Raw genomic sequence first — 16,447 nt, 5'->3', positions numbered from 1 at the left:
TTCTAGAGCTATTGTTTAGAAGTTGCAATGCTTTGCATTCCTGCTAGAGCTGTTCATTGAGTATAAACAATTAATTCCCTTGCAAATGAGTCTGATTGCATAGCACAGAGATCGTAACACTCTGGTCTTCTGTTGAAAAGCTGGGTTCAAGTCCATCCCTTGGCGAGTATTTAAGCAGAGTAGAGTGGCTTCAATAAGAATGTGAATTAATAGCTTAAGCAGAGTGTCATCTTGAAAACGCTTACTGCTCAGCCAAGCTACAGGACAGTGAAATCCACTCGAGTCCTTGGCCTATCATTTTGCAGCACCCATTAGTTACACCGGAGACTGTTTCTCTCAGATTTTGACCAGAAATTTCATCTTTGGCTGGAGAAGGAGTTTTGATTAACTTTAGTGCCGTGAGAGCAGGAAACCTGTAAGAGAACAAAACTCCCTCCTAACAGGACAACACAGAGAAACTTTGCAGTTTCCTTTTACAGAATCACAGAATGGTAGGGGTTGGAAGGGACCTTCGGAGATCATCTAGTCCAACCCCCTGCCAAAGCAGGGTCACCCAGAGCAGGCTGGACAGGAACACATCCAGGCGGGTTTTGAGTATCTCCAGAGAAGGGGACTCCACAGCCTCTCTGGGCAGCTCTGTCACCCTCAAAGTAAAGATTTTTTTCCTCGTGTTGAGACAGAATTTCCTGTGTTCCAGTTTGTGCCAGTTGCCCCTTGTCCTGTTGCTGGGCACCACTGAGAAGAGTCTGGCCCCATCCTCTTGGCACCCGCCCTTTAGATATTTATAAGCATTGATGAGGTTCCGTCTCAGTCTTCTCTCCAGGCTGAACAGACCCAGGTTTCTCTTAGCCCTTAGCCTTAGCCAGTGTTTTTTCATTTATAGTGTTTTGTACTGGTGAGTTTATCAAAACATCTGAATAACATTATTTTAATGGTTTTTTTTGGCACCGAGACGGCTGCCATTTGCTGGCAAGCCTTGACCTTCACCCAGTACCTTCCAGTGCCGGTGTGCTCTGCTGCCGTTTAGCCATGCACAGACGCTTTCCATCTCCCTCGAGGAAAGCGGCCTCAAGCCGCGCAGATCACGCCGCTGTTCCAAGGCCGCGGTGAGCCCGCACGGGGTGGCTGTCCCTGCACACAGACGACCTCGTCCAAGCACAACAGAAACCATGGCCGCAGCCTGGGCCCCGGGCTAGCAGGCAGCGGCCGGCGCTCGCCACCTCCCCAGGCCCTCAGCGCCGGCCGCAGCTAGGCCGCCACAGCCCCGCGCGGTTGCTATGGAGACGGCGGCGCTGCCGCCCTGCGCATGCGCCCGCCCCCTCCGGCGCGTTTCCGGCAGACCAGAAGCTTCGGTAGCGCGGGGTGCTGAGGGCTCGGTGGCGGTGATGGAGCGTTACGGTCAGACGGTGCTGAGCACGGCCTCCGCGCCCGACTTTAGGCAGTAAGTCTCGGGGAAGGGCCTGGCGGCGGGAGGGGACGGGCGCCCCTGCGGGCCGGCGGGGCCTGGTGGCGGGTCGCAGCCTGCCCGGGAGATGGGGTGTCTGCTAGGCCGCGGCGGGCCGGGGTGGCGGCGGTCGGGGGTGGAGGGGGGAGCAGTCGATGGCGAGGCAAGGGGAGCGGCAGCTCGGGCCAGGGGAGCCGGGGGAGGTGGAGGAGGCCCCGGGTTTGCTTTGGCCCTGCGGTGTACCGCCGGGCAGCCCCGAAACCCGAGCGTGGAGGCTGGTCTGTCCCTTAAAACCTCCGTGTTGGGGCTGAGGTTATACACGAATATGTGTTTTTGCTGCGTAGGGAAGTGATGAGGGTGTGTCGGTTTAAGAAAAGGATTTGACAACAGTGGAGTTCTCAACTTTGGTAATAAGCTGGAGGTCATTTTATTCTTTTATGGATAGGTGTTAAATAGAGAATAACTTATAATTTCCATACGGAGAGTTTGACTGGGGTTATGCTTTCCACCCTGGCAGACCTTGAGGAAAAACTCTAGCAAAGGAAAAGATTCTGAATGTGCTACCTAAATGTATGTCAGTACACGATCGGCAAAAAGTGATGTTTACGTTAGTGTAAAAGTTGTATGTGGCTGCATGTCGTTGTCTTTTGATGACTGTCAGAGGATGAGATTATTTTTTTTCCCACTTCTGCCTGTTTTTCCAAAGAAATGTTGAGAATAAAACGTGATTTCAAGTAATATTCTATAGCACAAATATGTCTTGATAAAAATTCTTGAAACTACTTATATAAAAATTGCTGTGAAGGTGCCTGGGAGTTTTAAGAATTAGGTATCCCTGATGTGAATTGGTTTTTATGCATATTTGTGTTTCAAAGCCTAAAGGACACATGCCATTGAATCTGGTAGTCTTTGAAAGTCATAAGGGTATTGCTTGGCTTACATGTTTCCTTCAGCATAAAATAATGTAGTCAGCCAAGCAGGGCAAGTGAAAACTGGTTGAAGCACATATGAAACCAAGCTGTATATGATGTTTTGTATATACAAAACCTGTTCTAGCAGATCAAGTTCAGGGAGACCTTACCAAGTACATAATCCCTCATGATTCTCTTGCTCAAGGTCTTCTAGGTTTAGGTCTGTAAAGGCAAAAAAAGTTACTTACATTTTTTGTGTATTGGCTCTATGTTCTGATTATTGCTACAGTTATTCTAACTTTCTCAGTAGAAACTGAGAAATTATCTTAAATAGAGGAACAATGCCTAGTAAAAAGGAACTTCACTTCCAACAGTAAGACGTTCAAGTCATTCTGCGTACTTCCCTCTGTATCCTGGCCTGTAGGATTTGTCAGTTTTCTAGACTTGTATTTTTTTTCAAAAAAAAAAAAGGAACTTGGCAAGCTTTAATGCAGAATACTGTCATATGACAAGTGTATGTGTATCTAATATTAGATCTGTAATAATTATGCGAGACTACACCAATAAATGTATTAATGTAAACCCCCTATGTTGTTAATGCTTGCAAACCAATAACAGGGAAAATCTAAATACTGTTTTTAGTCGTGTTTGTGAGCTTTGGCTGGCAGAATCATTACATTGTTTTTAATACTATGATTTTTCTATTGCAACCAACAAATGCATACTGAAAGTCTTTATTGCTTCCAAATGATATATGTACTCAATTCTTGAAAAGTAATTGGCTTCTGTTTGGGACAAGCTCTTGTCCTGTTTCAGGTGTATATATTGCAACTTTCTTCTGTATGTAACTTTTCTTATTTATTTCAGAAATGAGGGTTCATTAACATCAACTTTAAGAACACTTCTATTCTTCACAGCTCTAATGATCACATTACCTGTTGGGCTATATTTTTCATCAAAGGCTTATGTATTTGAAGGTAATTCTGTTTCTGCCAATTAGCGCTACTGTTACAAAAAAGAGGAAAAGCACAATTCTCTAATAACATCTTTGTTCACCTTCTTGTTTTGAGTATTTGTTTCCTTATGCAGACTAAAGGCCTTGTAATGTCTAATTAGAACAGAAAATTCTATAAATGGTCAATGCATCCTTCCCTGCATTGTGGTCTGCAATCTGATATTTGCTGTTTGTTATACAGTGGTTTATATAGTATACAGGTACGTTGTTCCCCTTTGCTAAAGGGTAGCTAACACCACCCTGCAGCATCAGGGATATGTTTCCTACAGGTGTTGCAAACTAGTTGTGTATTCAAGACAGAATAATGTTGTTTACTGGGTTTATTTTTTGCTTCTTAGAACGTACTTGCATTTGTCAGTGTAAACCAGTTAAGTCACATACCCAGTTTTAGATAGTGAATGTGGTTGCTTGTTGAGCTTTCTTTTAATTAAAAAAACCCAAAAGCTAACAACCATCCATGTTCTAACCTTGCTTCTGCAAGGCTTTAATGATTTCCCAATACTGCAGGAGAGAAGTATCTCCTTCAAAAGCAGGGAGGAGGGAGGGAGGGAGGGAGAATGCTGCTGCTTTTAAGAGCAGTTTGTGAATATAAAACTAAGTTGTTCCAAGATGATTCTTCATTGGTGTGTACTGTTGTATGTTGTTCTGAAGGCTGAAGTTAAGTAACCTTCAAGATCCTTTTAAGCATGTTGTTTTTGTTGGGTTTGGTTTTGTTTTTTTTTTTACCTGAGGTGTGGCAAGCTGACCCTTAACTTTACTGTGTCAGTTAACGGCAAGATGTGTCAGCACTGATAGGATTTGTGTTTGAAGGGTGGTATTTTTGGTGTGGTGTAATGTGTGGGGTTTTGTTTCGTTGGTTTTTTTTCTTAAATTAATGAAGAGAAAAGGTATTTTGGTATTTTGTCTTCCGATATTTGAAGGCTTATTTCATGTGAGATACATTCATGTATCTTAACTGATGAGGAATTATTGTTTTTTGGTTTAAATACAGAAGGTAGAAGTCCTCTAAATTTAATTTTGTTCTACTGTTTTATCCTGTTATATTGGCACATAAATTCTATAATTATCCTACTTCCCCCATTTTCCTGCCCCACAAGAAGAGTTACACTTATGAAGAAAAGATGTTGAGGATTATTTTGTGCTGGAAGATAGTAACAGAAACAGTGAATGTTATAAAACTCTTAAGCTGTTGACTTCAAAACCAGGATATTTTATCTTTAAGTACTGAATAAGTGCAGTGTTGCTTTATTCTAGAAATAGTTTCAAAGTCTGTAATGATCATGGTGAATTCTTTTCCTATAAATCTTTCTGAGCTCAGTCTTTTGATACAGGAGTAAATGTAACTTTGGTCTGTAGGAAGAATTGTGATTTGCTGTTTCAGTATTCCTAATAACTAATATTCTTTACTCTCTTTATTTTCTCAGGTACCTTAGGAATGTCCGACAGAGACAGCTATTTTTATGCTGCCATAGTCGCTGTAGTTACTGTTCATGTGGTACTTGCTCTCTTTGTATATGTAGCATGGAATGAAGGTTCTCGACAGTGGCGGGAAGGCAAACAGGACTAGAATGAAGATCATCGTCATGTGATGCCTACAGACTGTAAATTAAATTTTTCTGAGCTGAAGGAAAAGCATTCTTCAAAATGTATAATACACGTGTACAAAGGTGAGGCTAATGCCTCAGCTCTGGTTAGAATAAGACTTGTGCTCATCTTGAATGTGTACCAGTGTTTTCTTTAATGCTGATGGAAGTTGTTCTTTAGCCAGGCTCTGCTAGGTGGAGCTGAGGAGGTCTTTACCTGGAATTAGAATGAAATAATTATATATTTTTTAAAAAAAATCTTGTAGCTATTTTTTGCTGTTCCTAGTATTTTTCTGGCTTGCTCTGAACATAATATTGGCATGAAGCAAGCATTACACTTTCAAGTAATTAAATTGCTAGTTTAAAAGGGTACATTACTCACTTTCCAACTACAATGGAAAAGATGGGATTTCACTTTGCTGTGGATAGTTTCCTGATTTGTGGGTGTCATGGTTCAACCCCAGCTGGCAACTAAGCACCACACAGCTGCTCACTCACTCCCCACAATGGGAAGAGGGAGAGAATCAGAAGAGTAAAAGTCAGAAAACTTGTGGGTTGAGATAAAGACAGTTTAACAGGTAGAGTAAAAGCCATGTGCGCAAGCGAAGCAAACCAAGGAATTCATTCACTGCTTCCCCTCATCAGGCAGGTGTTCAGCCATCTCCAGGAGAGCAGGGCTCCATCACGCATAATGGTGACTTGGGAAGGCAAATGCCATAACTCCAAATGTCCCCCCCTTCCTCCTTCATCCCCCAGCTTTACATTGCTGAGCATCATGCCACATGGCGTGGAATATCCCTTTGGCCAGTTGGGATCAGCTGTCCCCACTGTGTCCTCTCCCTACTCCTTGTGCACCCCTGGCCCTTGCTGGTGTGGTGGGGCAAGGAGCAGAAAAGGCCTTGACTCTGTGTGAGCGCTGCTCAGCAATAACGAAAGCATCTCTGTATTATCAACACTACATAGCCCCATACTAGCTACTATGAAGAAAATGAACTCTACCCCAGGAAAAAAGCAGCACAGTGTGACAGACATAAATAATATATTTCAGAGTTTAGAAGTAATTGAAAAATACAACTGGTTAGAAACTCAGGTCATGTTTTTCTAATGTGAAATAAAAAGTTTCTTTTCATTTTCATATGTATTTTTTTATTACGGTGTAAAAGTCACTCTTTTAATTTCATTTTGGGAGGATTTTCATATTACTGCATTGCTAGTCTTTCACTCTTCTACAGTTAATCTTGATGATGCAGAGAAAATGGCAGAGCATTTTTTTATGTCTTTACATCTGTGTGTCTCCTTGGTAATTGCTAAAGGATGTAGTTGGATTTCATGTGGTAAAGTAATATCAGTAACAGCTGTAAGCCACTCTAATGGCTAGTAGAGGAATAAGGAGGAGAAAACAAGCTGTAGCCATCTGCAAGTGTCCTTTATGAAGCGGAACACAAGAGTGATCACATGGAATATTTGCTTCTCTTCATAAATATTAACTTGTAGACTGTGAAATGATACAATATGTTGATTGTTTTCTTTTTTCTAGGTTATGTGTAGAAACTTTGTGTCTTCAAACCACAGTGAGATTTTTGTGTTGTAGGATAACCTGAATTTCACTTCACTGTTGTACTGTTCTTAGCAAGCTTTTTAGTCTGGAGATGAAACATTTTTCTTCAGGTTCTAGCAGTGCATAGAACTTTCCTAACACTGATGATAACTGTTAAGCTGTTGTGTGTGAGGTCGTTCTGTTAATTTGAGTTTTCCAGTTTGTTGTATTAGTTGAGCCTTTTTTGGAAGCGTTTTGCTTAATATAGGGCTTGGAATGGTTTTGGTGCTTCATTTGTCCATGGTAAAACTTACCTATAAATGCAACAAAAATCTGTTACCCATGCCCAGTGGCCTGCAGAATGTGTTCCCAGGTCTCATCCATCTCATCTCCACCCCCATCCCAGATGTGCATGAGCGTATACACCATGTCACACTAACACAAATCAATTTTTACATTTTGCTTCCAAAATGTTAACTTTTCTCATCCAGAAGCCCATTGTCAGGTTGCTGTCAGCGAACTGGAGAACGGTCTCATAGTACTTGAAAAACAACTTTAGTTTGTACGTTGGCATATTGGCTTCCTGTTCTCCAGTATATGAACTGTACACTGTTGAACAAATACTGCCTTTTAATAAAAAACTACCCTGTAATACAAAATCCAGGAAACAAGCACTTGTGCTTAACAGGTTTTGAATAATCTCTTTAATACTGCTTATGTATTAAAACGATGCTCAGCTTACAACAAATAGATCAGGTGTGGCACTGTTCAGTAGCTTTTTTTTTTTAACTCTATTTATAGTGGAGAATAAATGGGAACATAATTGTCATGCTTTACTAGCTGGGTCTTGTGCTATATGTATTCTGTGTTTCACATAGCAGGATCCTTAGACACTAAGTTAATTTCCTAGGAATAATAGGGAAGTAATTGCTTATTATAATTGTTTAATTACAAAAATCTGAAAAGTTTGACCTGTGCTATAAGTTTAGGCACTATAATGTCTCAGCAGCTGAGGGTAACGAGCTGAGCATTAATCCATCCATTGGAATATAATGCTTTGATCCTCAATGTTCTCCTTTTTAAAAGAGGCAACACGTGAGTCTCTGCATAGCGACAGCCATGTACTGGGTTTTTGTTGCCTATGCTTGGAAGCTGAAACAACCACTCAGGTAAGTGGTGCAACGAAAACAGTTAAGCGGTGGAATTACACCGTGACTAGGGAGCTCAAAGGACAGAAACTGCAGCCGTACAATGTAGAGTGTACATGGAGTGGATACCCTACTGGGACTTGTGTTGTGCCTTACCAATACTAAGATTTATTATATTTCATGAGCTTTGTTGCGTTCTCTTTAGGTTGAGTGTTCCCTTTTATGTATCTGATGTTCCTGTTAAAGTCAAAGCAAATTCTCCTGTCAATTTTTAATTGTTTAATGGCCATTGTGATTCTTACAGGGTTTAAATAATGCAGTACAAATATGGAAAGTGATCAGAGTTGTGGAGTGATTAATATTGTTGTTGCTTTGTTTTTTATTTTCTATAAAATGATGTCTTTTAAAGTGGTACTGTAAGTCTGTTCATTACTAGGAATAGATTTGAGACAACTGTTGCTCAAGACAAAATTGGGAAAACTTGGTGTGCATAAGCCATTCAGTACTACAAAATTGCGTCTCACTTAGTGGGCCATCATGTGTTTCTATAGGTGGACAATTAGGCAGTTTAGCTAAAGCAAGCAATGCTGTCTAGCAGTGAGGAAATACCTTGAGACTGAGATGGTAGCAGAAATTTTCTGGAATGTTTTCCAAGACTATAAATAATAAAGGCAGTGGTGGGAATTGAGAAGTGGAAAATCAGTGGCTTCTCAAAATGAGTTTAGTTTTCTTCTTCTGCACTTCTTATCGTCTCTGGTTTTTTAAATGCCTGCAGAACGTTGTGGTGGGTACCCAGCCCATGAAGGTATGCAGCTTTGGTTTGTGGTTAGGGATGCCTGACTTAATTAATCTGTTAAGTGCTAGCACCAAGTAGGAAGTCTCCAGAGAAAATGGTGATGTTGGTGATCATGTTGTTAACAGGAATTGTTTGTCATACCCTAACACTGACTAATGTACAAGAACTTTAAAAAGTCTTTACAATATATTTGAAGCAAAACAAAATACTACTTACCTGTGTTTTGCTAAGTAAGACACGGCCTAGTAATAACTTTCACTTAACATTAAAACCAAACAAAAAACCCTATACAAAAACCAAACGAATCAACCCCCCAAAACCCCCAGCCTCCTGTGTAATTTTTACAGTGGTGGTTGTTGGACACTGTCAAGCCAGTAGGAAGTTGAAGGATGTAATTTTGCCACGCTGCTAATGCAGCATGACAAACTAGGTGGCAGGCTTTTCTACCTGATGCCTGTCACGGGGGAAGGGAGGTTGTGCTAGCTGAAAAATTACGTTCTGGGTGCACTGGTGAACAGTCAAATGTCTGATGTTATTGCACTTTTGACGTTTTTTAGAATGCTGCGCAATTATTGTAGTTAAATAAACTGTGTTTAGGCTTCTGATCGCCCACGCAATTGGACAGGGTGTGCTCAAAGCCTCCAGGCAGGGGTATTGTTGGTAATGGCTCAGATGAGTAAGAGATGGGAAAGGAGAGGGCCCTTAAAATAGCAAACTAAGACACAAATGTATTATTACAAAACAACATAATCTGAGTATGACGGAAATTTAGGTGGGCTGCAGCCCATGGGACAAGGGGAGGAAGGGGTCCTGTGCAGCAACGGAGTGACTTGGGGAGGTGGGGTGGAGGTGGGGTATGGTGAGGACTGGAACGGGCTAGCACAGCTTGCTGTATGATGACTGAGGCACCGTACGTTTTTGTTTAGAAGTGTTTATTCCCCTGTTCTCCAGGGGATTATGCAGAGCCATTGATCTGAAATATTAAATGTAAATCATACAAAATAGCAAGCCAGTTCCACTTTTAACTTCCAATTAAAGTTGTTCATAGGTTGACAGCTTTGCAATGTGTGATCTGGGGCACATTTATTCAGCTTGGTCTTGTACAGACTAGCATTGTTACTGGTTCTGAGTCATCTCTTAGGGCAGGGTCAAGCCCTTGGAGTGTAAATATTTCTTTAAAAACACCAAAGAGCAACTGCCACTCTAATGTTTCATTAGCTCTGATGAACTCTCAGTTTAAGGAAGACACTCGAGCTTCTTGTTTCAAGTTCATAGAAAACAGTGCTTGCTGTTTCTCTGTGAGGGGAGGCTTGCTTGTGCTTGAATGGGGCTTGCAGCAAGGACTGTGTCGTTTGGGGCCCCCTCAGTCATTGTCTGAATTTCTGAGATGGTGGGATACAACTTCAGTCCCTTTGTTAGGAGGGCGGAATCAGTGAGGGTATAGTTTAAGATGAGAGACGAAGGAAAACTCTTGGGACTTGAGTGCTGTTTGAACCTAAAATTGTAAGAAAAAGTAGGGGAGAAGTCAATGGGGATTTCTGTAGAAAGCAGGGGGTTTTTAGGTGCTGGTCTCCCAGTTTGCATTCTGAAACCAAGAGACAGAGCTAATGGTGGTCCAGTTTCTGAAGGCAGGGATGCTGACTGGGAAGCTCAGTGGTGAAGGATGACCAGGGAGAGGAGCTTGGAAAGGCGAGTAGCTAACTTGATGACTGTCCAGCTGAATGCCTGCTACTGAGTTTTCTTGATGCTGGTTTGCTGTCACGTTTCACAACCCTCTTTTTCCTCTGGAAAAAAAGCTGTTGATGCTTATAGTTGGCACTCGACACAGTGTAGTTTAATAGTTTTAGTGTAAATGGCTCACAGCATAGGCACAGGGGGTGTGTTATTAACTAAAACTGTTTTTAATTGAAGGATGATTTATGAGTGAGAGTAACAGAGTAAAAATTAAAGAAACAAAACTGCTGTGGGTGTGGGCCAGTTCTGCAGGCAGCACTGAGGAGACATTTAATACCTTTGCAGTTTTCATCCTCAAGATGCAGAGTTTCTCTTAACTTGCTTGACTCTTATTAATAAGGCCTTGCTGCTGTCGGAGATCAACTGGAAGTACCGAAGTTTATCTCCACTGCTTCGTACAGCTCATTGCAAGGGAGTCAGTCTTTGATGTGTAGTTGGTTTTGTGTCTGATAGAGAAGACAGAAGAACCCATCTTGCTCTGAAACCTTATTGCAGTTGGAGCTCTTTCCTAGAACGATTCCCGTAGAATTAGCAAGCTGTGGGTGATGCTTAATATGCTAGAGCAGTTTCCTGTAGAAGCTTGTACGTCTTCAATACAGCGTTTTTTTTTCTCCCAGGGTAAAGTATGCCCTCACCAAAAAATCCAAACCAAAGGTGATTCTGATGATTTGGATGTGTGAACTGTTTTGATGGCTGCCTGTGTGTTAGGTGCAGCTAGCTGTGTTTAAATGTGGAGTGGCTGGAGCTCATCATCTGCAGGTTCAACCCAACATTCTGTGTGCTGTGTGTTTAACAGGAGGGTTTGCCTTAATGCTTAGTGGCTTCAACAGGGTTATTAGAAGTAATCTTGAGGAGTAGCTGTTTCACAGCTCCCAATTTTACTAAGTGAAAACTGGATCTTTACTTGGTTTTTATATTTGAAATAAAATTATAATGGTACCTCTCTTCATGGTAATGACTGATCTGTTACATTAAGACAGTTCCTTTATTTCTAGCTAGCATTTATTTCTAACCCATTATACTTTTGCAAGCAGCAGCAAGTTCCTCACTCTTTTTAGCACTTCTCTCCCTACCTCTCCTGGCTATTTGCCAAGTGCATTCGATGGGAGCAAATGTTTTCTATAGTGGGACACCTGTTGTGGTCCCTAGTTAAGATTACATTGAGCTTTGTAGGGAGAGATGAAGTTGGTGGGGGATTGTGCTTTCCTGCCCATTAATTTTCAGAACTGTTAGTGCTATCAGCTCTGGTATTTGAGGTGTGAAAACAGGAATGCCAAGGGGGGGAAAAAGTTTCTAATTTTATAAACAATTCTTTATCAGATAGCTACTTATCATGGGCCTTGGGAGGGGTAATTAACAACACTAAAATAATAGCGTGTTTCTGTGTTGTCATATGCTTATTAGGTTCAAAACAGTCCAACTCTTGTGTTCAAATGTAGTTTTATTTTAGCATATTACAAAACTTAAGAACATTGAAGTACCCTGAGTAGCATTGTCAGTGTGATCCAGGCTGCTTTCACTTTTCCAGCTCTGAAAGAAAACTACATTGAGCCTTTTGGTAAGGAAATCTTAGAGAGCACCTGGGAATGTGTGGTGCAGCTCTTCGAGAAGCCTGCCCATGCCAAAAAGCCGTGTGTGCATTATGTCAGGCTTATGCAAGGGATTAATTTGGAAGCAGAGCTGAGTGGCTTGTGAACTTTCTACCTCAGGTCAGCTGTGCTCTAGCTGCGTAGTCCAAATTGCAATTTGATGGGATAAACAACTTTTGTGTGCTCTTTATGAACTTGGTTCAAAGAGCGAACAGGTAATTCTGCATGGCACCAGAACTAATTTGCTGCAATTTTAATCAAAGATGCAGCAATGCAATAATATGGCTGATTACATAAGCACAAGTTCAGTTGATCACAGCTGTATGTGCATATAATATGTGAACTGATTGACCAGTAAAGCAGACGCAGTAATTTATTTTGTCTTGTCTTCTTGCGTTTTGCCAAGACAGTTTTATTCCAGTTCAAACTCAGCAGTTTGCTCAGCCTCAAAGATTACCGTACAGGTTGATGGACCAGTAAGATGAATTGCTGTGTTTGTGGAAGCCAGTGTGCTCCAGACTCCTGTATGAACAGGTGAGGCTTTGCATCGTAAGGGAAGTCCCTTTGCCTGTGTTCCTGGCTTCTGCAGAATTTACGCGGGCTGGTCCCAAATCTGATAACAATATGAAATGCAGAAAATGAGGTATTAGAGGCAACTTGCCAGGAGTACTGTGATATGGATGGATGAGTTACCCATCAGTAACAGGACACTGAATGACTTTTTTTTCTTATGTGCATTCCTAGCACTGGGAAATCAGTATGAAGCCATCATTTACTCTTAACAGTCTTTGAAAAACACAATTTGTTCTTAATATTTCCCCAGGAAAAGATTCTACTTAAACTAGGCTTTTGAGACTCGGTACAAATTTAAGCTACTTAGTCTTTCGCCAAAAAAGCTTTTGGATAAAACTCTGGTGTTGGTGGATTTTCTTCCCCAGAATACCCTGCATATTCCTTTTGGGGGGGGGTGGGGGGTGGAAGTTAGCATCACAGAATACTATGTGTGATGGGATCCACAGGTGCATTGTGTTGCAACGGAGTATTTAACCTTCCTAGAGTTGTACCACTAAGTATCCAGATATCAGCCTTTAGTGCTTGTCTTTTCGTGTACTGTCTGCTCTTCATTGCAGCAAAACCCAGAGAACAAGGCAGGGTCCTGCTGCGCCAGATCTTTATGAACGTACAGTGAAAGTTGATGGCTATCCTGAAGAAGTCACCATATAACTAGATAGGTCAGGCTAAAGGGGCGCCAGGGAGCAAACACAGCAGATGTGTCCCAGTGGAAGTAGAAGAGTGTTTAATACACTTAGTACGCTCTGGGGGTCGTTGGGCCTGGCCTCTGAGCTATGTCTCTACAGAGGAAAAAAATAACACATCTTTACTGCTTTAGATAGCACCTGGAGCAAATCCCATTTCCACTCTGAGTGTGGAGTGGCAGATGACAGGCTTAGAAATGGAGGGCAGGTGCAGGAAGGGACTGGAATTTGGATCTTTTGACCCTCTGCACTCTCTGCATTTGCCACCATTCATCCACATGGGTTTTTTTAGGGATTGTTTCTGGTCGGATCTTGAATCAATAGGTACCTGGAATGTTATCCAATTTTGCTTAGCTTGACGTTCTTTTCAAAGTCTTTGCAGGTCACGCTGTAGTGCGTGCTTTCCTTCTTTGTTAGTTCTTCTGAGTATTCCATGAAATCACTGTCTCTGCAGATCGTTGCCATTGTTTAGCTGCCTTTAGACTTCTCTGGGCTTCTTTCAGGCATACCTTTTCTCTGCTTCGTCCTTCCACCTCCTTCTAAAATTTTAAATAAAAATAATAGCAATAAAAAAATAGCTGAAATTTGCATACCACGGGAGAATGATGCATTGCACTTGAATGGTGTGATGCCATTATCCTTTCGATAGTGTTAGCGCTGTGCTGTCGTCCTGCTTCACACGTCAAGAGCACATCCCTTCATTTGCCTGCAAGATTGAGCTGGGAATGAGTTCCGTGGTCAGGGTGCAGAACCAGCATGCGGTGGTATCTGGGGGGAGGGTTGGCACGAGACTGGAAGGAATAAGACAGTGAGTAAGTGATAAAGGAATTAAACTAATACACAGACCCTAACTTTTCGTGTGTGCCTTTGGGAACGTACATGTCTTAGTCTTAGCTCTAAGCAGTGTATTGTTCGGGGAAGTACATTCAAGCATGACTAATCTGCGTTTGTCTCTCTCTCCCAAAACATTGTGCCATTCGAAATGTTTTCTTTTTCTGTATTTAAAGAATATTCTTTCATAATCCAAAGACTACTCTTCATTTTTTCTAGAACAATTGGTGGAAGTGTTTTTATTAATCTTTTTATTATTTAAGCGCTTCTATCTGCAGTACACAATAGAGGCAAATGAATTGATTTTTTTGAGACAAGCGTGCTTTTTATCCTACAGAAACGATGACTCATGAGATTCAGCCAACCCTCATCTCTATTCCTCCCCCAGTTAATAAGTTAAATGTGAGTTTTGTGTTTGTAATAAAAGGCAGCCTATGCTTACCTCACCAGGGAGCTTGTTTGAACATTGAGTTCACGAGAGGAAAATTCCTTGCCACAGTAAAACTGCAGCTCTGGGCATTAAGGAGCTTTGCAAAGTTTGCTCCCTGAGTGAAGAAAGCAGTGTTAGATTTAATTCAGTGTTCATGTTTACAGTGATGCTGGTCTGGTGTGCTTGTGACTCTTCATGGTGATGCCAGAAGGTTTGTGTCTCTGATATGTATGCAGGCATCAGAAAGCAGAGACCTGTCGTATCTTGTCTTTGGGACTGTTAATCCTGCAGATGGAAAGTTATCAGGATGTAGAAGATGTTACGCTGATCTAGGATAAAAATTCCCTCTATTTCCATTCTGACTGAAACGGTCCTGCAAGTGGTTGTTCTGGGGTAACTAAGAAGGGAGCATGGATGGAAATGGGTGGAAGTACTTCAAGTCAGTGTTGCTGCTGAAGCCCCATGCTGTGAGAAGGCACCCTTAGCCGGAGGACCCCCATGTTAACGCAGCCATGCTCATTTAAAGCCCAACTGAGGTATGGTTCTGCAGCTCAGCAGCGTGGATGTACTGTGAGTTTTAGCTGAGAGGAAAGGAGAGCTTGATCATTACAAGTCACTGCATAAAAGGTAGTTGATTTCTCTGTAAAGTTGTGGATTTTGCACTGGGCTTTTTTGAAATATAGCAAAGTTCTTTTGAGCATCCCTGCTGGCAGATCCTGGTTTAAAGCCTCCCATGGGGGAATCCCTGATAGGGATGCAGCTGAATAAGAGGCCTTCGTGGTGTCTCCTAGCCCATGTCTCGCAAAACAGTTTCACGTATAGGATCTGGCTTCTCTAACTCTGCTTGTCCCTCAAAATGTGCTTAGAAACCAGGTGACGCGACTAGGGGCAGTATTGAGGCCTCTGTCAACTGAGATTAGGGAGAGAGTGTGAGGCACCAGTTGCAGGACAAACTGGTTACTTTGGAGAGCTGGCCCTGAAAGCTGGTGTATGGGTGGATGTTTGAGTTGTCCGTTTAACCCCTCAAACTCTTGGTCAGAGATACTTGACTTCCATTGCGTAGCTGAGCCTGATGCTGATTATGTTCATTATAAAGATTTGATCTTTTTATCGGGTAAATACTGCATAATGTAGAACGGAGTTGAGCTCCTGAATTGCTTTGGCTGGATGCTGATCAGTGTCTGGCCATAGACAGTGCACGAAGCCAAAACTGCGGCATGGGTGTGAATTCTCAGTCTGGACAGGTGGTGTGCTCTGTTTTCCATACTGTTAATTATTCAGCAGCTTCACAAGAGCAAGCCCTGTTTTTCCAAGTACTCCTTTTTGGTGAAATCTGGAGAGATAAAGCAAAAGAAGCAGCTTTGCAGAAAGAAATCCACACTCTGAACATCCATTTTTTTCCTGTTTGTTCGCTGCACACTTAATACTGCCTTGCAGATGTTGGGAGGACTGGTACTTAACCAAGACAAGACTGTTGAAATTGATTTTCCAGAAACAATAAAATCTCCATGCGTAACTGTCTCCTCCCTTCGCTGGTCCCTAGGGTGGGAGGGACTGAGCTGTAATTGCAGAGGCTGCAGAATAGACGTGTCCTTACTCTCCATCAGCCAGAGCTACAGGCCTCTTTCTGTATGGCTCCGGCTAAGGCCAGACTATCTATGGATTCCTGTTAAAAGGGGCTTGGAGATTTTGCAGGACTTCTGTTTCCCTGGAACTCTCCACAGCAAGTGTGCTGCTGCGAATGGAGTTCTTGACAGATGAACCTGCAGAAGTGCAAGTGATTGACTGCCTCATGTACAGCAAAGGGTTAAACTTTATATCCCACATGATGATAAACAGAACGTGCATCTGCAAGAGTAGAGGATGAAAGCGACCCAGGCCATCAGCCTGACATTTTCCAATGGAGAAAAACACTTTGGGAGGAAGAAGAGATTCCGCCATGGCAGAAATGGGAAGCTGAAGTGTGTGTTGAAGTTCAAAGACTGAAGGCCCTGGAGGGTAGTTCATGCTCCTGGCTTACAAACTCAGTTAGGATTTTGGATGCAAGTAGGGCTTACACCAGAAGCTTAGGTGAGGCAATGCTGCTGAAAAATATGTTGGGCAGCTCTATGAACAGTCAAGGAATGTCTTTAGAGTTTCACAGGTAATAATTAGTTTCTTATCTCTTCTCAAG

General features: G+C 42.2%; 1 protein-coding gene across 1 annotated transcript; it reads left to right on the top strand.

Annotated features, from left to right (window-relative positions):
* The first annotated feature begins 1,309 nt into the window (after positions 1 to 1,309).
* On the top strand, positions 1,310 to 11,449 carry VMA21 (vacuolar ATPase assembly factor VMA21). Its single transcript, XM_054214797.1, has 3 exons — positions 1,310 to 1,441; positions 3,223 to 3,332; positions 4,795 to 11,449. Exons 1-3 carry the CDS (start codon positions 1,386 to 1,388, stop codon positions 4,935 to 4,937), a joined length of 309 nt encoding a protein of 102 aa, XP_054070772.1. The 5' UTR covers positions 1,310 to 1,385; the 3' UTR covers positions 4,938 to 11,449.
* The last annotated feature ends 4,998 nt before the right edge of the window (positions 11,450 to 16,447 follow it).

Source organism: Rissa tridactyla, chromosome 9 (genome assembly GCF_028500815.1).
Source record: "Rissa tridactyla isolate bRisTri1 chromosome 9, bRisTri1.patW.cur.20221130, whole genome shotgun sequence".
In the NCBI taxonomy this organism is placed as follows: domain Eukaryota; kingdom Metazoa; phylum Chordata; class Aves; order Charadriiformes; family Laridae; genus Rissa; species Rissa tridactyla.
Note: the sequence above shows the minus strand (reverse complement) of the source record. Positions and strands in the feature narration are given on the sequence as shown.